General features: G+C 44.3%; 2 protein-coding genes across 6 annotated transcripts; one reads left to right on the top strand and one right to left on the bottom strand.

Annotated features, from left to right (window-relative positions):
- Window positions 1-3: 3 nt before the first annotated feature.
- On the top strand, window positions 4-5,631 carry LOC113140185 (creatine kinase M-type). The gene is made up of 9 exons (XM_026323955.2): window positions 4-528; window positions 1,114-1,160; window positions 1,730-1,928; window positions 2,261-2,418; window positions 2,696-2,828; window positions 3,241-3,397; window positions 3,761-3,884; window positions 4,427-4,616; window positions 5,392-5,631. Exons 1-9 carry the CDS (start codon window positions 513-515, stop codon window positions 5,550-5,552), a joined length of 1,185 nt encoding a protein of 394 aa, XP_026179740.1. The 5' UTR covers window positions 4-512; the 3' UTR covers window positions 5,553-5,631.
- A 1,323-nt stretch (window positions 5,632-6,954) lies between these two features.
- LOC113140178 (serine/threonine-protein kinase MARK1-like) lies at window positions 6,955-24,530 on the bottom strand. Of its 5 annotated transcripts, none has more exons than XM_026323944.1 (18): window positions 23,888-24,530; window positions 18,916-19,119; window positions 17,648-17,701; window positions 17,241-17,289; window positions 16,502-16,567; window positions 16,330-16,400; window positions 15,349-15,405; window positions 14,843-14,977; window positions 14,521-14,622; window positions 14,194-14,313; window positions 13,398-13,497; window positions 12,441-12,553; window positions 12,103-12,244; window positions 11,882-12,015; window positions 11,561-11,646; window positions 11,339-11,488; window positions 10,988-11,257; window positions 6,955-10,877 (listed from the first exon to the last, which is right to left on the bottom strand). In XM_026323944.1, the coding sequence occupies exons 1-18, from the start codon at window positions 23,936-23,938 to the stop codon at window positions 10,535-10,537; spliced, it is 2,247 nt and encodes a 748-aa protein (XP_026179729.1). In that variant the 5' UTR covers window positions 23,939-24,530; the 3' UTR covers window positions 6,955-10,534. The 5 variants fall into 5 exon arrangements, with proteins under 5 accessions (XP_026179729.1, XP_026179730.1, XP_026179726.1 ...); XM_026323945.1 differs by having other exon boundaries at window positions 23,894-24,530; XM_026323941.1 differs by having other exon boundaries at window positions 11,882-12,244.
- Window positions 24,531-25,799: the final 1,269 nt, after the last annotated feature.

Here is a 25,799-nt window from a genome sequence, read left to right as displayed (position 1 = left end):
GCCCCCAGGTGACTTAATGCTGAGCCGTTTTTCAATAACAATGTAAGCAGACAGTGTCAGTTGCTTTAGGTTTCAGTTTCCTGTCTCTGATCTGAGGAAAATCGGATTTGCACAGTGAAGAGAAAAAAGTTTGAGGGAAAAAAAAGAGGAATAAATAAGTAAAGTGTGGAATATGAAGTCTAAGATGGCGATAAAAAAGAAAAGGAAATGGGAAGAATAACAGAATAAAGAAAAGAACAAGGTGACAACCAAGGGATCAAAAATCTGGTGTGACTGCAGCATTAATGCAGCATTCAGTGTCTTTTTGGAGCAGAAACGTGAAGTCACACATGTAAAGCAGCACAAACATAGCAGCTGTGCTGTGTGCAGTTATAAAAAGGCTTGACATTGTTTGGACTGTAACTGTAACTGGACCCCCGCATGCTGCACGACGAGCTGCACTGGACCAACACAACTAACTATTCTTAGGTCTTTTGTTCTGCTGACGGTGCCTGAGTCCCGTCTGTGACGACATGTGGAAGGTCAAACGTGAGTGTTTTTGCTGCATGCCTCTGTTTTTCACCCTGCAAACTAACTCACTGTCAGTTAGTTACTGATGAGAGGTTTGTTTTACCCAGATAATGAAGTGGACGTGACTGACTGACTGTGCCCCATACAGTACAGCAACATTATCACAGGGAGGATGTTTTACTGCCTTTCATGTTTATTTTTGTTTTTCACACCTTAAACAAAATGAAAATCTAATTCTTAATGTTCAGTTGTGTTATATTTTAGTATTTTTTTAATTCTTTATGACAAAAGAAAAATATAAACCTGGATTTTTAGTGATTAATTATTACATGTACTTGAAAGACGTGCTGGTTAAAATTCCTTTGAAGGCAAATGTTAATATTTTTACTAGGACAACATCTAGTAACTATTAGTACTGGAAACTCAACTTTCTTGACATTTGTACTTTTTATTATTTGTAAGAGACAAATTATTAATTTTTTTTTTAAATGCCAAACTCATCAATTTCATCAAGTAACTACTTCAAAAGTAGTAGTGTCTACTACTAAAGACACTTCAAACGGTGTGGATCTATGAATAATTCAACAGGTCTTTTTGTTGCAGCTCCAGTTACACTTCCTATGGAGTCGAGGTACCGACCAATTTTAGAGGTAATCACTACGATTCAGTCAGTGTGAGTCAGTCATCTCTTAACAGCAGCTGTAACAGAAACTAAACTGACTAGTTATTGTGGCTTGTCGTGTAAATTATTTGCTGGAGTCCATCTTGCACTAATCAGGTTCTGTACTAATAACATTTGAATGACTAATTTCTACTATAGATGTTACCTCCTGTTGAGCACCTGTGCGCTTAGCACAATGCAATGTCTCATTCAGTATTTGTTTATAGATATAGACATTTACCTGCACAGCAGCACAGGTATTATGTCATCATAACCTGATTTATTCATAAAACTCACTAACGCTCTCATTATCTCAACCACCTCATTTGTCTCATAATGCTGAGCAACGTTACATGTTCCGAGGCTGAATGTTTAGTCAATGAGATTGTGACACTGCTACTTCGAATGAGAATTTCTTTCTTCAGAAAACCTGAAAGTTCCAGTTTCCCTTTAGCTGTATATAATTTATTGAGCATTACAAACAGGACATAATGAGACTAAATCAAAAGCCTAAAGCCTTGTGGCATCAATCTAAATAACAACTTCCTGTCCACTCAGGGTTTGGTTCCCCCTGATCCTATGTCCAAGTTCCACCTGAGGAGAGGTTCTCCTGAGGAGGAGTTTCCAGACCTGGGGAGGAACTCTACCTGTATGGGACGGATCCTCACGTTGGCCATGTACCGCCGACAGTTCAACCGCTGCACCGAGAGCGGTGTCATCTTCGATGATGTCATCCGCCCAGGTCTTGAGGAACCAGGTGATTCTTGGTTTCAGAGAAATAAAGTCGGATTAAAATCAAGAAACAGGCAAAAGGAACAGTCAGTAACTTGCCTGATCATAGAAATTACAGATACATTATGCTTCTCAGCTGCTAATAATTGATAATATAGGCCTGTTTTAATGTTGTCTTTATTATTATTATTGATCCATGTGCTAAATTTATTCGCTGAATCATTTGTTTTGCATCTGGACAGAATTTCTAAAATGTTCTGTAAAATGAAGTCGATATATTTTGCTCAGATTGAGTTAAGTTGGCCAAAGTTTGTGCTACTGACCAGATCCATCAGTATGTAATGTCTGTGCCTGAAGGTGAGTGGTTAGGTCCTGTATCTGTCGGGTGTGTTGCGGGCGATGCCCAGTCCTACATCCTGTTCTGTGACTTCTTTGACCGAATCATTGAAGCGTATCACGAACACAAGATCACCAACCAGACACCAGAGAGCGATTTCAACTACGACAACTTGAAGGTATGAGCTCAGAGCACTGCAGGTGCACTGATGTTGATTACAGAGTTATTCTTAATTAGAAGTCCCTGTTGTGGCAACACAAAGTGTAAAGCCCAACTGTAGCACCAAAGCAACACACACCATCTTAATGTTCCACCAGATATGAGTCAAGATAATTAAATTCAAATTTAAAGTATGCAGACATGAATCCAGCAGTATTCTGGCTTTCTGGGAGGCACTTGGTTTTTCTGTGTGTTTCTTTTTGAGCCCAAATTCCATCCAGTGTGTGTGTGTGCAGGGGGGTGATGACTTGGACAGGTCATATGCTGCACGTTGTGAAGTGAGTATTATTCGGGGTGTTGAAGACTTCTGCTTCCCCACACACTGCAGCCGAGGAGAGCGCAGGCAGCTCCTCACACTGGCCAGGAAAGGTACTGCACATTTCCATTCCTGCTGCTTTGCACAGCAGATTAGTTCTCTCATTCAGTTTATGTGTAGCTGAAATGTTTATATTCTCACATTAACACAATTTTTACATTTGGTAAGAACAGGAATAATAAAACAAGTTGGTATGCAGCCATGGAAGCCTGACATGATGCCCCATAATCATTTTACCTGCAATTGTGAAGGAGAGGTGCTCCAACTAACTACAGAAGTTTTTTAATTGTTATGGTATAGATGTCAAATCAGATGGTATACCGTTTAACTTTGTAGATAAAATGACCACACATAATCCTGATTCATGTGAAAGCAGAGCAGCAGGGGGCAGTGGTACAATGAGCCCAGGATGGAAAAACCCTTAACCAGCTACAGGACACCACTTGACCAGTGACTCTCTCTCAGCTCTGCAGCGACTGGAGGAGGAGGAGATGCCAGGTCAACTCCACTTATTGGAGGAGCTGAGCCAGGAGCAGCAGAGGGAGCTAAACCTGGACCTTCCATCTTCCTCACAGCTACGTATTGGCGTGGCCCGGGACTGGCCTGATGCCAGGGCGGTCTGGTCAGTATGCAACAGTCTGGTGTCTTACATAGAAAAAGTCCACAGCTCTAGTGGTAAAACACACGAGCCATTAACTGTAAGGCTGATGGTTTGATCCCCATCTGTCCACACGTCAAACTGCTCTGAGATCACAAACTGCTCCAGAACAGAATGAAGGCAAGGTGGGTAAGAGCACCTCCCGTATTAAATAACACAGAAAGCAGCTGGAACTTCAGAAATCGCTAATCCTTGTGCAAGACATCAAATGTCACACTATAAATACTAAACAAGTGAGTCTGAGCAAAAGCTTTGGAGGGTGCCATTTAACTTGTTTGATACGATTGTCTTTTGGAATGTGTAATTTCCCATGACTCCTTGTTGCAGGGTGAGTAAAGATGGCAGTCTAATGGTCTGGATCAACATGGATGACCACCTCAGACTGGTGTCCACACGAAATGACGCCAACATCGCAGAGGCCTTTAAATGCATCTGCATCAACCTGCAAAAGGTCAGAGACAACTCCAATTCTCAGGACACTCCAGCTCCTCACTGAAGCAAAATGTATGTATTTTTTATGTTTCAGCCACAAGTATCTGCAGGTTTCATCAATCTTCATGCACATTATCTGCACGTATTGGTCTTTAACCATTAAAAATTACTGTATACACCAATCTACCGCTGATAAAATCTTGTAAGATATAAGTTATAAGATTTAATGTATAATAAATGAATAAATGACACTACAATACACTATATCAATCATATTCCATTCATGTGCAATAATGTATTAAATCTCTTTAGATATAAATCTCAGGTCATCCAACCCTATTTTCTATATTGATGTTATTGTCAACCTTGGTATTTTCCTGTATATCTGTCAAACCGAGAGAAAGACATTTAAAAAAAAAAGGCAAAATAGCTCAGACGTCATTTAGAAACCACCTTCAATATGCAGTTTGTCCACCAGAGAAAACTGAAAAGCTAATTTAACTGTAAAATGTCTTCAGTGTCTTGGATCTCTGATTATGTGCTTCCCTTCTCCATGTCCAGCTGGAGGATTACTACAGGGAGCTGAGACACCCGTTCATCTGGAAGCTGCAGCTGGGATGGGTGACAAGCTCCCCGGCCGATGTGGGGACAGGCCTGAGGGTCAGGGTCCACCTCAAGCTGCAACACATTCAAAAACACAAACGCCTGCAGGATGTGCTGAAGAGACTGAGGATCCGTATGGACAGAATAGGTACGGAGGGGGGAGCTGCAGACCAGTTAGTGCATTACGCTGAGTTCAGTTTTGGTCAGTGAGTTACAGTTGAGATATAGATTCATGAGCTTCATGCAGCAGTTTAGCAGCTGAAATAAATGCAGTTGTGTTGTTTTGGTGGAGTGAGGGCTCCCGATGATGGATGTGGACAATGGATACTCAGCTGAATAAAATTCCCTGTTGAACTTTGTTTTCAGTCAAATTCAGATTTCTTTTAACCTTTTCGTCTTCTAATTTTAAGTACTACTTTGTTTTATCTAAGTTTCTGTTTAGTTTGTTATTTGGCCTAGTCTTGTTAATATAAATGAGGTGGATGACAATAGAAACACAGTCCAGTCCAAAAGCAGCACAAATTGCAGCCTCTAAAATCATCATCCAGGTAAATTAACGGCTCTAAAACTTTCGAACTCAATATTATCACCTTCATGAAGGACGATTTACTGCAGGAATGTTAAATTAGAGTCACTCTGACACTCGAGTTCCTAATAAACTGACCACTGAGTATACACAGATATACCTCTATATGTATATATTCAAACATATATATATAAAAACCAATCATATAGTTAACTTATGAGTTGAGGCACATTCCCACATCAGGTGGTTGAGAGTGTCAGTAGTATGGGTTATACTGTATATGACATACGATATGTGATATGAATATTATGGCTTTAAAGATGTAAATGTCTGGATCATTTGCAATTTGATACTGAAACCATGAGCTCAGCTTCTAAACTTACCTTTTCATTCCCAGAATCCCCTGCGCTGTACTGTGTGAGCAACACTGCAACCTTTGGTGTGAGCGAGGTGGGACTGACCCAGCTGGTGGTGGATGGAGCTAAGCTGCTCATTGCTATGGAGAAGAGGCTGGAGGCCGGCCGAGACATTGATGATCTTGTTCCTACACAGAAGTAGATCTGGGTGAGAAGGATAAACTGATCCCGGACCAGTCATTCAGCAAGAGAGACTGTGATAAATAAAGAAGAAATCCTGAGCCTGGTTTGTGTTTACTATTGGAAAACAATAGTCTTTTTCTCTAACAGCTTGTGTTTTTAATATAACCATTTACATACTTACTTTTGTTTGATGTTATTAAATCTAGTCAAATACACTTATTATATTGGCCCTGTACATATTTACTGTGGCCTGAAATTGTACTGTAATAGCGTTTGCATTGTAGTCTTGTAAACAGCCATATTCATACATTTTGCCTAATTAAAATTAACTTAATTTGATAAAACACAGCCATGTGTCTTTAGTGAAGAGATTAAATGTGAAGTTGCACATAATTTGCTTAGTTCACAGTCCTTGAAAAGCCTAACACAAAGAAAATCCATCAGTTCTTAAAACTCCAGCTAACTGAGAAAGGCATCACTCCTCATTAGGAGTCTTTTAATTTCTAATTTACCCAGACAGTCTAAACAAACAGGTTACAGTCAGTAGTTTATGCTGCTGAGATATTTCAACACTAACACACTATACTATAAATTTACTGTACTTTAAGTAGAAAATGGTATTAATGTTGTTCCATCTGTTGTGAATGTGTATCACCGTTTTAGCGCCATTAGCATTTAGCTTCAGCCCGCTTATCACATTAACGGTTAGCTAGTTAGCATGCTAACTAGACAATTAGCATTTAACATTCTAAAAGCTATCTAATTCCCTAAAACACATTAGTATAAGACCGAGATTGCTACGAGTGTTAAATATATCTAACAAATACTCACCTAGCGGGAAATACTACAATATTTAAAGTATTTAAAGCAGCGTTTAGGTTGTAAGCTAACGGCAGCCATTTTCCTCTGACTGAGCTGCTTTCCCGCCACAATCTGAGTCTGGCTCCTTCAGTGTCAAATTAGCGGTTTTCTCACCAGGACTGAAACTAAAGAGACTTTCTTTGGCTGCTAGAGACAGACCTGATGACATCCAGACAGACCTTAGCTCTCTGGCCTTGAAGAGAGCCGCTCACATTTGTCAGTAAATACTTTCTCTCTCGGTGCTCTGGCTCCCGCACCACTCGCTGCTCAGTCTAAGAGGGCGGGAGCAGCGCGTTCTGTCGACCAATCAGGAGTTAGAAATATCGTCCACGGGCTGTAAACGTGTCGAAACGACCAATCAGGAGTTAGAAATATCGTCCACGGGCTGTAAACGTGTCGAAATGACCAATCAGGAGTCAAAAATATCGTTGATGGGCTGTAAACGTGTCTAAACGACCAATCAGGAATCAGAAAGAGAAGGGTGACACTGAAAGCTGCCAAACCCAGTAATTTCACACTGGCATTTTAACAGCTGTGATCACAAAACGACCCAGGCTAAAAACCTTTAATTTCTATATGTTTTATTTAAAATGAGTATCATGGGTACACTGCTGCTTTCCTGTTGCTGATGACTCTGTTAATCAGCAACAATCACCTGCTAATTAATATTCAAAGAACAGGCTCAGATTTACAGTCATCCCCATGTGACACAAAGGCAGCGTCATATTCAGCCTCTGTGTGTTGGAACCTCTGTTATCCCTGTCAGACATGGACATAGGGTTTGCATTGCTTGGTTCTCTTCAAGTGCTACTACAGACAGTATAAAGTATTCCCCAGTTTCACTCATGATGGAGAACCATTGCACAGTGAACCTTCAGGACCTCAAGACCGTACAAACAAGCAGTAGAGATAGAGGATCTGTTGAAGTACGGTCAAGAATCAGTGGGAAAACAACTCAAATACACGTAAAAGAAAAAAGAAGAAACCCACAAAATGCTCTTTTCCTCTGGTCTAAGTGAAAACATAAATACAAAGCGGCACATTCAGAAGGCATTAAGTGGTGGAATAGATACAGAAGTTTATCTACCAGGAAACTGCAGCGAACAAGCTAAAAGCACAAGTCTGGTGATGTTCTATGTTTTTGTCTTCAAATCCCAAATGCAGACTCATCAGTAAATGTCACACACTGACCTGTGCTCTGGGTGTCACAGCCTGATTCTTCCTCCAGTGTCCACAGACTGTCAAACCACCAACACACACACCGTCGAGCTGCCACTGACACTCACTACAGAGCAAATGTGGACTCATCCGCCACTGAAAATAGTCCCCAACTAACACGTTATTTTTTTAATTTAAAGCTACAGTGTCCAGTTCGTTGATGTTTTCAAAGATTTCAGTGTTAAGTAGGAACCAATGTGCTGAGAGCCACAAACACAAGTCAGAAATTGCTGAGAGGCAAACTAACACTTACAGGTTTTAGTCTGCACATCATGTGTGTTGATTAAGAAAAAAAACATAGAATAACACCAGACTAATATTTGCACAGGAGAAATGTGAGCGGAGAACACGGATTGTTTTGCTGAACTTAAAGTGCACTGAAGGAGTCACAGGTGTGATTGTGGTTCTATGATCCGTGCAACAGTAACATAACCACATATATAGAAAAATCTGAACTTTGTCTCACTGTAAACAAACTAAAAATAACATTTTCAGTGGTGGAAGACAAATACAAAATATAGACCATGTGGAGAAAATCAAAACAGACTGACCACAAACCAAGACTGATTCATAATTCACCTGGACAGGTGTCGCTACGCACAGTGATACTAAGTCGGCAAACAACAAAAACACATTCTGTTCTGTCAGCTGTAGAGAAAGATTTACAGAGCTTTACAGTTTGTGTTTGAACTACAAGGAGAGATTACTGAGCACTCACACTGAGACCAAGAGCTTCAATATTATTGCAATAGTATTAACATCAGCCAGCAGGGGAGTAAAAAGACTTGGTGCTACAAGAGGTCAGAGGTCAGAGACATCACTTCTCCTCAGTGATGCAAACAAGAGTGAGGCTGTTTGTCACATCATGACTCGTTACCTCTGCTGTCAATTGTCCAACTCACAGCAACAAATCAGCGACGTATGGACAACACTTCACAAAACACACCCAAACTCATGGCACTTCATTAGCGTTAGCATTAGCAAAACATAACAACACTTGAGTAACAAGAAGCAGTGCGGTCACAGGACGAGCTACAGCTAACATCCGCCACGGAGAAATTCATTTAACCTGTTGAACATCCGCTCGCCCTAAATCTGTGACGTGATGCTGGAAGCAGACGACCGGGCTCAGGGCCAGATGTTTGACTCTTGAATCGGAGACGTGCCGTGCTGGTTTTGGTTTACTACATGTGCTTCTTGTTCTGCCACAGTCTGTTTAAAAGTGATGCTTCGTAACACAAGCTTTACTAAACACAATAACATTAACTGATAATTAAGAGCACTTGCAGTTTGACAACTCCTGTCTCCTCGATTCTTGGTTGGTGTGTCTGTTCAAACAGTATTTTTTTTTAACAATCACAGCAGCTGCAACTGATATTTTGCCTGTTCAGGAGGCTGTCGGTCTTTGTGTGGTCTGTATATGAACACAGTCCTTTGTAGAACCGGGAAGTTCAAGAACACAAGTGGACCAAATTGCTTTTCGTCACATCAAACAGTGTTCGACAGGGATCGGCTGTGCACACACAGGTCAGAGTGGCTCAGGTTAAAGTCCAGAACAACCCCAGCTGTGCACAGATCATCACATACACAACAAAGTGGCAAAAGTGCACAGTTGTGTTTCCACATGTGAATATGCCTTTACCTGCGCTCTGAGGAGGAGGAGACATGAGACAAGACACTTCATTTCATGAAGAAAGAAAATCAGTTTCTGCAGCACAAATGTGAAAATGTGTCCTTTGAAGAAACCTTTGATGCCCACAGACCAGACCAGGCCAGACCAGACCAGGCCAGACCAGACCAGGATGTTATTGTAAAACACAGCGCTAGTAAAAATAAAAGTATATTTGATGTGCAGTGGTTCTCCAGGAAAAAAAAGAAGTGACTGTCGCTCAGAGCAGTGGCGCCTGGTCAGAGCAGGATCTCAGGTGTGTTTCTGATAATATCAGACAGACAAGGTGCTGAAAACAGCTGGAATCTGCAGGGAAAACAAGCTACTGACATGACAGTGCTTCCAAATGTGGAACTGAGCAACAGAACAACAGGCTGAGTAGAACCGATACGCCCTCAGCTGTGTTACCTGGAAAATTAATGAAATATTTCAAAAGGTAAAACTGTGTTTTTGTCTGGTTTTGTGGCTGCTCCAACATTTTCCATCAAAAAGTGCTGCTGGACTGTTTTTCCAGGTTAAACATGTCCCCTACAAACACGTACCAACCCTGTACCTGGCTACCAGAATAGCTACATGGCCTCTAGCAGAGCAACACATTTAAATAATTATGATACACAGCTGGCTGCCATATATTTGTACTTCCAACATGCTGGGAGAGCTGCACAGGTAGAGCAGAGGTAAAGCGTCACTGACTGTTTTCACTCCAGAAACCAGATTCCTGTTAGCAGTGAGGTTAAGGCAAAAAACTGGATAATGCATTTACATGCGCTGCAATAATATTGTGACTCAAACTCCAGCTCACATGCGATTTCTTCCCATGTTCACCAACACACCATTCCTTTTCTTTCCAGGCTTTATGACAGCAACATCAGTTAATCCCCAAGTTTCCACCGTACATGAAGGTCTTGGAAAGGCTGAAATCTTAAGTGCATGTAAACACAACAATAAGCCAACATGACATCTCACTCCAGTAGCAACAGGTACGTTTCAGTGCTAGCAAGCAAACTGAGCTGTTCTCAGTCTCTGGTTTTTGTTCTGGATCTCATCAGTCACCTGCTCAATATCTATAATATTTGGTTTTAAACATTTAGCGATACCATTAAATACGAACAGTGTCAAGTATAATAAGATGCGTTTCTCTGAGTCATACAGCAGTTGGCCTGGACTAGTGCTGAACACAAGCTGGCCGCCGTCACTCCGACCGAGGGATCTCCTCGCCGTGCTGAAGGATAAGCTGATCTCACAGTGACTGATCACAGCCGTAGCTCATTGGCCACTTTGGAGGCGATGTTTTTGAAGGCGATGGAGGTGCCAGAGATCCTTTTAAAGCGCACGCCGTTCAGCGAGAGGCGGGGCAGTTTGCACACCTCCATCTCCCACTGGACCAGACTGTCCTGTCGGGCGTCACCGTGCACACAGAACAGCAGGTAACGCTCACGCTGCTCGTAGTCACAGTTGTTGGCGTCCAGAACCCTCCGGATCTCCCTCATCATTTCCCCTGGCTCCATGGAGGACGTGGTCTTCATGCTCCAGGTGAAGCGCAGGGAACGAGGCTTGGAGTCCCGGCCCTCCTCTTTGGGCTCGCCAGATAAACTCCTGGAGGAAGGAAACCCAACAAATCACAGTATTAGCATAGACTAGATCCACAGGGAACCTGCACCATCAGGACAGTGAAGTGTGACACTGTGTCTTTTATTCCTACTTACTTGCGTGAAAACTTGGAGGTGATCTTGCCAATGAGAGAGGTGGAGGTGCCTCGGCGGGCCATGGCCAGTGAGCCGGCGCCGTGCTGCGACAGGTTGGGCGAGACCGGCGGGCCGTTGTAGGTGGCGGGTTTTCGCTCTCGAAGCTGAGCCCCGTGAAAGGTGGAGCGGCTGGAGGAGCCACGGGGGAAGCGGGTCCGGTCTGGCGTGGTGCTGCTGCTGCTGCTGGTGACGCTGAAGGTTGAAGGTGATGACGGAGGCTGGCGGGGGGAGCTGGGGGTGGGAAGACAGCACAGATATAAAAATTGTTTCCACAGTTTAGTTTGTGGAGAAATGTGGCGTGACGGCGTTCACCTCTGATACTCAGCGTTGTCTGCGATGGGGGGCAGGCTGGACTTCATGGGATGCCCTGAGGCCGACATGGACTTGACGTGACGGGGGCGTGTGGAGGAGATAGTTGCCCCTCGCGATGGGGAGGGGGATGCTGCGGGTACCTCAGGCAGACTGAAACAGAGGCAGATTAGTTACTGACTCGCTGCATTAGAGATCAATGAAAGCTCCCAGAATTCCTCTCACCTGCTGTCCTTCCCATTGGGAATAGCAACCGAGTGGCGATCAGTGCTCGTCCTCTCATAAACATACGTGTTCCTCCGAGTCATACTCTGTAACATGGACAGACAACATGAGACCACAGTGACAGTGAACGGTGCTGCTGGCGCCCCCCAGGCCTGTTTTTGGAGGAGAGAGCCTGCAGGCAGAGGCAGTCCACCTCAGGGCAGAATAACGGTGCATGTCACTGCAGCCTTTTCTGTCCAGCAGGGGGAGCTGCAGGCTGAACAGTGTGATGATTCAGCAGCACAGGGTGTGAAACTGCTGTTTGACCTTCAACTTTCTTACCCCTGAGCCGGTGGCTGACTTCCTGCGGTCCGGCGCTCCCACGGGCGAGGCCGGCTCTTTCTTTCTGTCACTCTCCACGCTGTTGGCATGGCAACGCTTGGTGTAGGAGACAGGCGGGGGGATAGAGGGCGCCACTGAGACACAGGATACAGAGCATGCAAAGGGTGAACGAGCCATGCTGAGCAGACAGTCTCCATGTCTCTGATTGGACAGGAACTCACCGTGGTCGCTGAAGCGCCGCTGCTTCTGACTGGCCGATATGTTACGGGAGTGGGCGGGGGATTGGCTGGAGCCGTTGAGGTCGCTGCAGGGTCGTGACCTTGGAAGCAGGATAGCGCTGGACAAAGACTCACTGGTTTCAAACTGGAGGAGAGAGAGTCACAGAGGATTCTGGGTAGAAAACTGGCTCATGCACAGACAGGCAGTTTGGGAAATCAGTTGGTGGAGCTAACAGTTTCCCTCCGCTTCCAGTCTTTGTGCTAAGCTAAGCTAAACACATCCTGTACCTCACACAGATGAATCTGAAACAGTCGACTTGAGGTTATGTCACGTAACGAACCTCAGCAGGTTTCCTCCCCAGCAGCAGGTACGTGGCCGTCACCTCGTTGTATTTCTGACCGTCCAGCGCCTTCGCTACTTCCTCCTGAGGGAAGCCCATCGTCTCCATCAGCTCTGATTAGTCAGAAAACAGACGTGTGGTTGTAGAGATATCTAGGATCTATACTGACAGTCAGAATAAGCTGCGTAATAGAAACTGCTAATGTTAATGTCAGCACACTGACTTCCTTTATTTTTCCTTTTGCTGACATCCAGAGTCTGGATCAAAGTGATGGACTGACCACCTGTTGACCACCTGTTTTTATTTGCATTTTCAATTAGTGGATTCAAAGAAATAAATAGAAAAGCAGAAAAGTCGGATCAATAAAAAACAAAATGCAATGGAAACAGACTGAATGAGCAGATGGTGCCTCACTCGTCACTTTCAGTGAGAACATCAGGTGTGTGTGGAGCGACGACTGGGCTGCAAGACGTTAATGCACCAAACTCATAGAAATGTTTGCTCAGGTTTTCAGCTCTGCAGTGATTAAACTAAAGAATCAGCTCCACCACCTGTTGATCTGGTGGAAATGAGCTTTACTGAAGATTCTGTTTGGATGGAAACCCCATGAGACCCTGCAGGTGAAGGCTGTGCAAGTCGCTCCTGGTGTCTCCAGTCTACTGACGACATTTACCCTGAGCTGAGTAAAAGGATGAGGTTTTTATTCATTATCTCAGTTTTCAGCTGCTTCCAGCTACTGTAAACTGGCGACTACTTTAATAATCAGTTCATGGTTTTACTCATTTTCTGAACATAAAAACCAAATTCTCTGTTTCCAGCCTCCAGTTTCACAGACCAACAGATTAACTGTGAAAACATTAACCAGGTCGTAACCTGCTCTGTGTGTGTGTATTCAGACACACCAAATCAATCATGGGTGTGTGTGTGTGTGTGTGTGTGTGTGTGTGTGTGTCTGACCGATGCGTTTGAGGTCACTGAAGTCTGGCTGCGTCTCTGTGAACTGTTTCAGCTCCTCGCCCTCGTAGCCGACGTTCATCCATCGATCCTTCATGATTTGCTGAGCAACAAAAACCACAGAGCAACCAGACGTGTTTAACTTTTAAACGTTTAAACGGTTTGTGCTGTTGAATTTAAGAGCTGAGTGAGAAACGACCGGATCAGACACAGACCTCATCAGTAAACCCTGTACCGCTCCTCTACCTGCAGTGCTGGTGGCAGAAACAACCATGAGACAGTCGCTGCTGTATCTTTGGTTATTAAAGCCGCACTATCGATCACTCTGATCTGATCGGCTTTCATGTGCTGTCAGTGCTCGTACGCATGATCGATTAGCTGTTAACACAACACCAACACTTTGTGAACACAGAAAAGTGACACACTCACAGAAACATCATCATTTAGTGCATTTTAAACCCAGTTTGCACAAACATTGTTTCGTCTGTCGTGAACCACTTACTCTGTCACACACATGGAGGAAGAAAAATAAAACACTGCAGAGTCTAATTTATGATTTCCTCATCATATTTAAAGCAGTTAGTCAGCATATGACCTTCATATGAGAATATAAAAGCTCAGGCAGTTATTTACAATGAAATATACATTTTTCTTCAGGTGGACCAGTTTTTACTAAATTCAAAAACCTTTTGTGACATTTTGACAAGAAACTTTGGAGGGTTGAGATCTAGACTTGGACCGTTTTAGCTGACGGAGTTTTAGGGTGCAGGTTCTACTCCCTGGGTGTCGCTGCTTTTACCTGCAGGCTGCCTCGTTTCCCCGGGTTAAGGACCAGCAGCTTCTTCAGCAGGTTCTCACAGTCGGTCGACATGTAGAAGGGAATCCGGTACTTTCCTCTTAGAACCCGCTCCCTCAGCTCCTGCACACACAAAAACCCACATTTGTATTGTATAAAAAAATCCTCAGTGTGGGGGTTTGATAGTAAACTATAGTGAAAGCCACACACAGCTGTATCCAAGCTTATAATGTTCAGTTTCTGTTAATGAAGCTTGTGGTCCTGAATCTGTAGTTTCTGTTCTGCTCATTATTGATGGGTGTTTCTATTATTTTGTCCACCCCGGTCTACCTTCAGGTTTTGTCCGTCGAAGGGCAGCGAGCCGCTGACCAGCGTGTAGAGGATCACCCCCAGACTCCAGACGTCCACCTCCGGCCCGTCGTACTTCTTCCCCTGCAGGGTTAAGAGAACTACATTACCCAGCAGCCCACAGCTTTACAACAGTCACACTGCATTTTCACTCACACCTAAAAACAAACAAAACAAAGAACTTGATTTTAGATTTGGTTTGAATGTGAGTTTGTGCGTGCACAGTGTTTGGTGGCAGAGCTACAGTTTTACAGGTGTTGTTCCACAGGTGTGGTTCCACAGGTGTGGTGGGCGGAGCGCTCACCTGGAAGAGTTCAGGAGCAGCGTAAGGAGGAGAGCCGCAGAACGTGTCCAACTTTGAGCCCACCGTGAACTCGTTACTGAAGCCAAAGTCTGCTATTTTAATGTTCATGTCGGCGTCCAGCAGGAGGTTCTCTGCCTGACACACACACACAGTTTCATCTCAAAACAATAAATTATCACAGCATCACTTTTCCCACCACAGCAGCAGCACGAAGCACTGAAGCGACTGGAGAGCACAGTCACGACTAAAGCAGCACGTAAACTTCTCTCCTGCAGCCGCTGCATTAGAAATATTCCCTGCACCAAAGAAGATCCGGCTCCTTCCCTGTTTTTCAGACAGGGAGAGACCGAGGGACCAGCGTAGGTGGAAACACTTGACATTTCAGAGCAGAACTGATGTGTCTCCATTGACAACGTGTAGTAATCATCAAGATTCAGGATCAAAACTGTGAGTTTCATTTTGTCTGGTTTGCTCTTTAATCTAAGGCTAAACTAATGTGCCGCTACCTTGAGGTCTCGGTGTACGATCCTCTTCTGGTGACAGTACTCCACCGCCGACACAATCTGACAGAAACACACAAACACACAATGAAGAAACCAGTTACTGTCTATAGAGGAGTTCAGTACTGGGCTGCACAGCTTTGACTATAGAAATACTAAATGTTCCACATGTGCCAGGAAGTGCTACAGTTCAATAAGGTGTGAATCCACCTCTGGACTACATTTTAACTACTGCAGGAGCTGTACCCATGAAATGCCTCATCAGGTTTTAAGACACAACATCACATCTTGATTTTCTTTAATAAGTCGTGATCATGGAAAGTGTCAGCTGACGGGCTCTGGAGCTTCAGAAACATTCACTGAAACAGAGGGTTCTCCAGCAGCAGCAGCTGTCGTTGACCACAGCTACGCTAATGGACCCACAATGAAACTGATGTGTTTTATTAGCGGTTACGCTAATGCAGGTGATTTATAGACACGTTTATTAGACACTGGCCAACATTCCCACGCTTCAGTCCGAGCTACTGCAGATTTAAGACCCTTGCAGCCTGGCATCCCCCACTGCCACCTACTGTCACAGTTCAGAGTGGGCCACTGACTAACTGGGAAAATGATTTATCAGAATGGAAAGAAACAAATGTTTGACAACTTAACAATCAAGAACAGGAACAGATATAAAGAGGTTGGTGATAAAACCCAGGCAGGTCAGGAGTGTGCAGACCAGTCGATCATATTAACTGGACACTAGTCGCCACCAGCGACAGAGGGTCTGTCCCAGAGAACCACGAGACAGTTTATCATTAAAATGTACAGAGATGAAACTTTGGACTCAGTCAGGCAAATCTGCTGCTGCATGAACACATTAACCATCACATCTCCAGACTTTGCAGAGCTGCCCTGAATGCACCATTTATACAGCTCACCAGAACATAGAGGATTATGGGATATGGAGGAGGAGATAGCGTAGTATATGTCACATAAACTCACCTGGCGAAATTTGGCTCTGGCCTCCTTCTCTTTCATTCGTCCATGAGCAACCAGGTAGTCAAAGACTTCACCTGAGACAGAGACAGGTGGGATGTGACACAGGTTGGTCGAGACAAAACAAACCTCGGCTGACTGTAAACAGGTCACCTGTCAACAGGTGAGATGGTCTTACCTCCGCTGGCGTACTCCATCACCAGGTACAGAGTTTTCTCCGTCTCAATCACCTCGAACAGCTTCACTGAAAAACAAAAAGGTACACACATATTACTGCAAAACTCTACTGCGTCAAATACTGAGCCCTACTGGGCCGAATACTGAGCCGAATACTGGGCCAAATACTGAGCCCTACTGGGCCGAATACTGAGCCGAATACTGGGCCAAATACTGGGCCAAATACTGGGCCAAATACTGAGCCCTACTGGGCCGAATACTGGGCCAAATACTGGGCCAAATACTGAGCCCTACTGGGCCGAATACTGGGCCAAATACTGAGCCCTACTGGGCCGAATACTGAGCCGAATACTGGGCCAAATACTGAGCCCTACTGGGCCGAATACTGAGCCGAATACTGGGCCAAATACTGGGCCAAATACTGGGCCAAATACTGAGCCCTACTGGGCCGAATACTGGGCCAAATACTGGGCCAAATACTGAGCCCTACTGGGCCGAATACTGGGCCAAATACTGAGCCCTACTGGGCCGAATACTGAGCCGAATACTGGGCCAAATACTGAGCCCTACTGGGCCGAATACTGGGCCAAATACTGGGCCAAATACTGAGCCCTACTGGGCCGAATACTGGGCCAAATACTGGGCCCTAAATCAGGAAAGCAGGAAGAAGCAGGAAACAGCAGGAGAAGAGTTAGAAGCTCTTTATGTAGCAGGGGGAGGAGGTGCAGCTGTAGACTCACCGATGTTCGGGTGGTTGAGGATCTTCATCACACTGACTTCCCTGAAGAGCTGAGGAAACAATGTGAATCAGCGAAATTGGTGTTTTAAAACATCTCATGTCAGAAAAATCTGTTTTCTGCTCTGAAGGAGCTAGGCCAGGCTAGGCCAGGCTAGGCTAGGCCAGGCTAGGCCAGGCCAGGCCAGGCTAGGCTAGGCCAGGCTAGGCTAGGCTAGCAGTTTCCCTCTGTTTCCAGTCTTTGTGCTAAGCTAGGCCAAACATGTCCTGGACCTACTTCTGTACTGACACACAGAGATCCAGCTGCAATATCTGAGTAACAGGAGGACCACATCCTCCAGTCCAGGTGTCTCATTATTAAAAAGTAAATTCAGAGTGTGCAGAGGTCAAAGGTCAGGAGGGACAGCGTACCTTCTGCAGGCTGGTGGGGTTCAGCTGAGTTTTGTCTATGATCTTGACTGCGACCTGCGGAGACGAAGACGAAAAAGCAGAGTCCACAGAATGAAATTAAGTCAGACACTGCACTTTGCTAAAATGCTTAACGTGCCATTAAGGTTCCCCTTTATCTGATTTATTGCATTACACCCACATATGATTGAATAACATCCAGGTCTGATGCTTTCTCATATGGACCTTTCTAAGGCAGACCTATACAAGAGGTCTGATGGAATAAAAACAGGAACATTAAGTTTATACAAATGTGCTAAACACACAGAACAGTTCTTACTAATGAGCACGGGCTGCAGATCAAATGGAAATGGTTTTTCACAAAATCACTGAGTCAGCAGGAGGCTTCAGGCTTTATTCAGCCTCAGTCCACCAGTTCAGAGACAAATGAGACTAGAACTGAGGGCAAAGAAACACAAAAGCAACTGATTCACAAGGTGTGGACTCATGTTGACTATCTGAGGTTATTCATGGCTCATCATGAAGTCACAGCTGGAAACCTCCTCCTCCATGTTTATCTCTCCCAGACCGACCACAGCCTGACGTCTGCAGACAGAAACACAGCAGCTGATTGGACGGCTCCGACTATTCCTGCACCTTAAAATAAGTACAGACGTCCACACACGCTCTGTTTCATCTTCTGACCAATGGGCTCTGGGCCGCTGGCGGCAGCACCATCAATAATTCATCCACAAGCTGCCAGGTCCAGCGGATGATGTCAGAGTTTCAAACAGATTTAACCCTGTGGACTCTGAGACCAAGGAGATGAAAACAGATGATTCACCGCCGGTTCTTCAGTTCAGGTTTACTTCAAATCTGAACACTTTGGCCTTCATTTGACTCACTTGGTCATAATTCATTGCTTGTCGAATTTTTAAAACCAGGCCTGTTGGTTTTCTTTCAGGTCTGAGGGTATGTGATGGTTCTTGACTTAGCCCTCAACAAGTTGTATGCACTTACTGTAACACTTACTGGTACAAAAACATATAGCAGTTAATCCAGTGCTGGTGCACAGCTTTGATTTTATTAGAGCCGGATTCTAACATCTAACATCACTCAAAGTGATGAGACTGCACCACCACCTTCAAATTAGCACCATTAAAACATCTAATCACGTCTCTGGACTGTTTAAAAACCAGGAGGATACAGAGCATAGTATTATTATAATAGTATAATATTATTTTTATTAGTGTTTACCGTGCTGATGAGGACTGTCTGGACTGTGTTCTCACCTCTCGGCCAGTCAGTGTGTGTCTGGCCAGTTTGACTTTGGCAAAGTTGCCTTTGCCGATTGTCTTCAGCAGTCGGTAGTTGCCGACGTGCGGCTGTTCGTCTGCTATGGACGTCATGGAGCTGCGACATGGCTGCAGACTGTGGCGACTCGATGATTTGGTGGGAGGGGCCGGCGGCTCAGGAAGGCTCTCTGAAGACTTGGGCTAAAAGAGACAGACATGAACAAACTGATTATCTGATGATCAAAACATGAGGCAAACTGAGCTGAAGGATGCACAGTCCACATCAGCAGGTACCTAGGAAACTGGTCTACAAAGAAGGAGTCAGTATTGTGCCAGGAGTGTTGCAGGGAAACATTTTTGAAGTTTCACTTTCTGCATAGACATCACTGTACTCCCGCCTCCACTGACAAAGCACAGACTCCACCTGTATGCAGACGATACTGTTGTTTATCAAAGTGAAAACTGACAGATGTCCTCAAGGCTTAAAGGAAGGTGTGGAACAAGCTGTCCTCTGTTAAACTGTCCCTAAACCCTCAAAGATTGGATCTATGCTCTTTGGAAGAACTGGACACTCCTTGTATGCAAAGTGCTTCACATCTACAGGCAGATTTACTTGTTAACACACTTCGGAATTCACCTGCTAGTCATCAGAAAAGTAGCAGCTGTTTTGGGTGCAATAAGCAGATTCTAGGGATTTGTAAAGAAAGTCCTCACTGCACTACAATGCTCCTCTACTCACTCCCTCACATTAAAGCGGATCTGCCAAATCCCAGAACTACTGTAGCATAACAAGACTGGATGAGACCTGGTTCAAGAAGGGACCCACAGAGGTGCAAACCTCTTCACACATAAAGACCAACAAACTCCTGTAAATGACACAGGATAGTGGATTTTCCTGGTGAAATAAACTAAAGTGCAGAACTAAAGACCTAGACCAGGAATGACTCCAGATAGTGTAACAGTTTAAGGTCAAAGCAGCATGATGGAGGAGATGTTGACCATGTTCAGCTTTTTCCAACAGCTTGAAGAACCTCCTGTGTAAAATGCATCTTTAATAAATGTAATTAAAGCCCTAATGGTTCAGTGTAATTATCCTCAGCTCACAGTAAAGTGCTAAAAGAAGAGACCATACAGATGCTCAAATAAAACCTGGTCTACTGCAGTAAACAGCTGCACAGCAAACCTGAGTCTGACTGGGTTCCTGTCATTTATATTTCTGTGGAGAGTTTGATGATGTACCTGCAGCAGCTACATGACAAACTCCTCAATCACAGAACTGCAGCTTTGGTGCGATGAGAGAGTTTATGACCATGAGCTGACGTGTTTTGATACTTTGACAAAAGAGCAAACTAAATGAAGTTGTTCTGCTCAAATGTCTGATGGTCTCATATCGGTGCAAGACTTTCTTTAAAGTAAAACGACGTTTTGCTTCTTCCTGAGAGTTGAATCCACTGAACCTCTAGGACTCATGGGTGATCACATACTGTTTAAACAATAGAAGAACAAAACCATGAGTACAAACAACAACCCCTCTCTTCCCTGGGGGTTTGTGCTGGACCCCAGTCTCAGAAAGTCCCGTCATCAACCTGAGGGAGAGAGGCTGTGCAGACAGGAGGATACTGACTGTGGATTTAGTCCAGCACAATAACAACAGAGAGCAGTGCATTATGTGCTGCTGGCCCGCGGCTGTCAGAGGAACCGGAGCTGATAGAAACCAGTCTGACAGCGTTTGAACAGGCTGGAGGAGACAAATGCCTCTACTGTTACACCACGGCCCAATCCTGCAGGACTGGACCTGCACCTCCAGTCGACTTCCTGTCAGCATCACTCAGCTCGGTTGGTTCAGGGAGGAAAACCTCTGCAGACAGATGTGCTGTTCATGAAATATCTGCTCCAGGACCTTCAGGGATGTACTGACCACTCACAGGACTGACAGGTGGTCGTCACAACCGGGGCACCATATCCTCCCTGCTGACATTTAGCTGAGTGAATAAACTGAAATAAACTAAATTCACTGGGAATTTTCATTTTAGTGCAGAAACATTAACTCAAGAACTCAGGACAAGTTTTCTGTTCTTTTTATTTCTGCTGCTCTTGTAGTTTAACACATTTATTTACTTTTCAGATCAAAGAGGAAACTAAATTATAATTATAGGTTCAGTAAGTATTATTCTTCCTGTGGCCATTCACAACATGAGTGTTGTACATGTGAATGCATCAAAAATTAAAATCCAAAAGTACTTGGGTCAGTCTGCAGAGTACTTTTACTTTTTGTGCCCTGCTGCTGCTTCACTTAGCACTTTAACTTGGCTACAGATCAGAGTGCTTCTCCATCCCTGCAGACACTTTCCCAGATTTCATCGCACAGAAACCAACTGTGTGTTTTGATCACATGACCACTGTTGAGAAATACAGCAGTGCTTTAAAACAGGAACCAATTTGACTTATGGTTCCGTTTACAGACCACAGCAGCCAGGTCTGCCCGGCAGAACCAGGAGACTGTTTGTCACTGGATGAGTTGTCGCTTTTCAAAGAGAGAAAATGCTGAAAACAGAAACTTTGCGAGTAAACAAAAAAGTAATCATTCCCCTTATTGGCTGAGACCAGAAAGGACAAGAGACTCGACAACAGGGAGCTGAAGTGAAACCAGAGCTTCCAGATTCAACAGTATCAAATCACAGTGACTAAAACTCCTATTTCATCAACTTTAAAACATCCACACCCAGTTCTCTCCCTGACCAGTCGGCCGTCACTTTCCACGTGGACCAACTGAGCACGACACGCTGAAGGTCTGTGTGAAAGTGGTCTGTGACGGCAGCTTTTCACCCTGACCTTCCAGTCCAGCTGCTGGACTTGTGGTTTGAGCTAGTTCAAACACACTTAAAGGTCAACGCAGAGACGCCAGAGGACGGACAGAAGGGACAGACCTGTCAGGGTCCTGAAAACAAACACCAGCCCTGCCCCCCTCTGAAGGAAACGTAGCTGTGACTGGACAGTTTCCATGACCACACTGAAGAACTGCTGTTAGCTTTTTAATTTAGCACTACTGAACTGTTCGGTCTTTCTGTTCAGACTCTCAGGGAACCATGGTCTGGTCCAGTAATGAAAGGGTTCATACTGATCAGTCTCTTTATTTAAATGAACCAAAACCACCATCTTGGTTTAATAACAGGGAGCCACAAACTGAGCCTTGATGACTAAACTAGTGTCAGTGTTAACCAGGATGTGTGAGGAGGACCCGCACCCCACCCACACATTGCCCACAGAGAGGTCAAAGGTCACAGTTCATGGTCTGTTCAGAGCTCTGCGTCTCTTCCTCAGGGTGGAGGTGGATTTCGGCTGCTGCACGACTTCATGTGCCACGGCCCGGGGGAAGGTGGGTGGAGGAGGTGCAGGGGGTTTCCCCTCCACAACTGGGGGAATCCCACAGCAAACCCATGTGTTGCCATGGCGACGCAGAAAGCCTCCAGCTGCAGAGTTCACAGCCGAGTGATTGGTCACCGAGGAGAACAAGGAGGCGGCGAGCTTCATTCGCTCTGTGGCGAACACGACACAGTGACCGGGTCACGGACAGACTGCGAGACAACAGCCCCCCCCCAAACCAAAAAGAGACACAGACCATGTGAAAGAGACCCTGAGACAGAACCACTACAGAGGCTGCATCATGTGACCATTCAACATGTCTTCCTGCATTTTGAGTCTCTCGATCATTGATCTACAGTCGAGTGCAAAAGTTTAACACCATGAAATTATATTTTTAATGTCGCAGTGACATGCATGTTACAGTAAATCTGCTCAAAACATGAAAATAGTTTAAAAAAAAAAAAAACGACTGTAGGGATCTAAAGTCTGGGTTTTCACAGGGGTGGTCTTAAACTTTGGCACATGACTGACTTTATGGTTCTTGGTTTGCTTGTGATCTTTATGTCTCTGCTGCCATTTTATGTCTCGTTTGGAATCTAATTTTGTGTCTCTTCATATAAACCCTCAGCTATTTTATGTCTTTTTGGTTGTTTGTCCACTTAGTGAGTCTTCCTCTTTTTTGCACGTCTTTGTAGACCTCTGGAGTTTTCTGTAAAAGCTGTCACGAAATATCTGAGAATTTTGAACGTGACTTCCAGAAGAGCTGCCATGAATCAACATCCCTGTGCACCTGATATCACATCCTGCAGTGTATTTTGGGAAAAATCAATAGTAAACAGACAGTAGGAGCCAGCTGTAGCTGCTGCTGAGACTCAGGAGACAAGGACATGACTGAGCAACACGATTTCACTGAACTTGTCCAGAACTTCTATCTTCAGGTTCGGTGTTTTATTCAGACCTCAGACAGAGGAGACATGTTCAGACAGTCCAGGGACTGAACTTGGATAATGTGGAATCACATTTTAACTAAACATTCACTGACTGAAGAGCAGAAGGTCTTCAGGTGCTGCAGGAGGAACAAGAGGAGCCTGCACCGACTCCGCACCAACATCCAAACAGCCTCACAAACACCCTGAGACCAGCTGTTCATGTCCACACCCACAACGTCACATCTGCACTAATGAAACCAAACTATGTCCATTATACACCCCCCCCCACACACACTATCAGTATTCCAACTATATCCATATTGATCCACATCAGTCAAATGACAACAGTTTATCAGCATCAGTGAGAAAAATATTAAAATATTAAACCACATTCGTGACAAACTTAATATCTATAATATCTATAGCACAAACTGCATAATCAGCTAAATGTTCTCAATAAGAGGATCAATAAAAACCTATTTCACTCTAATAAATTAAACTTCAAGACATATTTGAAACACTAAAATATTTAATAACTCCTTTAATTAGGAACTAAAATAATTCACTTGCATCAATAAACATAATGACAAACAATAAATAAATACATATATTTATATATTATATGATAACTACAGTGTTATACACTGACTCTCCACCAGTAATGGACTCTGACTTACCGGTACCTGTTCGGACTCGCTCACCGGGGTCAGAGGCTTCTTTCCGGACATCTTCCTGCTTTCCCTCCGCTGCTTTCCGCTGCTTCAGGCCGGGAGACGCATCTCCTCCGCCGGCTGCTCTACAGCATCTCTGTCCGGGAGTCGGCGACCTCAGCGCGGCTCAGCTGGGAGGCTCCGCCGGCCGCAGGGAGCGGGAGGCCGGGGCGGCGGCTACAGGAAGGCCCGGTGTTTGTGCCGGTGCGGGAGAGACACCGGCATGAAGACAAAGAGAGAGGAAGAGGAGGAGGAAGAGTAAAAGTAAAGGTCCTTCCTGCGGGTCGTCAGGTCACACAGCAGCACTGCGGAGCTTCAAGAGATATATAATTATGACGTCACAGCTCCTCCTCCCCGTCATCCTCGTCTTCATCATCATCATCTGGCTAAAAATATCCCAGCATCCTCAGCTGCTTCGTGTCTCACACGGAAGTCCTTTATTTTGGAAGATGTGTATTTTATTGTGGTGAAAATCAGGGACTTCCTCCATTTACCCGTTACACGTCAACAGAAGTACTGCAGTTTTATTTACTGCAGTAACAGTACTAATACCACAGAGTACGAAAATCCTCTGTTCCCAGTAAAAGTCCTGCATTCCAAATGTTACTGCAGTAAAAGTACCATCATCCAAATGTACCTGAAGTATCCAAAGTAAAAGTACTCATTGTGCAGAACGGCCCATTTCACAAGAATGGATCTGATATTATTGATGGATTATTGTTGATCACTTTAATGTTGGAGCTGGTTTCTGTCAGACCTGTGGGACTGAAGAGACAAATCATTCCTGACCCTCCACAGACGAAGAGCGAGAGAGTCGGTTTGTTAAGATCAGGACTTCAGTAGGACTTTCTAATGAGAAATCTCGGGCCTTTGTATTGTTGCATTATCACTATTAATGTTTGTTAGTATAAAGACGATCACTGACACAAACATTTGGTCCTGACTCTGAAACGTGTGTAATGTTGGTGAAAACAGCTCTAACATTAATATAGTGAATATTTTCTCCTTCACGTCAGTTGTTTTGCTGCCCTCCAGTGGTTTTACTGCTCCACTTCAGCCTGTGTTTTATTTTACTCTAACTCATGTGCAGTCGTTTACATCAAACCTCAACACACCTGAAGATTCAGGTGAACAGGATCAGTCCCGTCACCTTGAAAACCAGAATAAATGTGCTGCTCCAGGATGAAGTGCAGTTGATCTGTTGAAGTTAACATGAATTTAAGTTATTAAAAGAAAAACCCTTTTGTAAAGGAACCGTTATTGTTCACGTGGGCCTGACTCCTGAACTATCAATAAATTACTAATAAAAACAAATCAGTGACGGGAGGTGACAAACTTTCCTCCACAACAAACTGAAACAAACCCTGAAATCTGGTTCTAGAGTCAAAGCTAAAACATTAAATGACATTTAAATATCAGCTCAGTTTAAGGAGTGCAGTTAAACCTCAGTGATGTCAGGCAACACAAAGAGCATTAAAATGATCATACACTGAAATAAAAGGTTTAATTCTACAAACAGATCCGACCTAAACCACAGATCCCAACGCTGGAGTATCCACAACGTTCAACACACACACACACACACACACACACACACACACACACACACACACACACACACACACACACACACACACACACACACACACACACACACACCTGGTTGTGTCATTTACACAGCAGGAAATACTTTTTTTACTTTTCCTATTTCTCTCCTCGTGTCCTTTTTTGTGGCAACATGTCAGATGTTTTATTCATATTTACACAAAGAAAAGTCCAAACGAGTCGGTGCCTGAGTGTGAACGCAGGTTCTTCTTACCTGGAGTGAACAGAGGCAGGTGCCAGGTGTTTTTCTTCTTCGCAGTGAGTGGACTCACTT

Source organism: Mastacembelus armatus, unplaced genomic scaffold, assembly GCF_900324485.2.
Source record: "Mastacembelus armatus unplaced genomic scaffold, fMasArm1.2, whole genome shotgun sequence".
Taxonomy (NCBI): Eukaryota; Metazoa; Chordata; class Actinopteri; order Synbranchiformes; family Mastacembelidae; genus Mastacembelus; species Mastacembelus armatus.
Note: the sequence above shows the minus strand (reverse complement) of the source record. Positions and strands in the feature narration are given on the sequence as shown.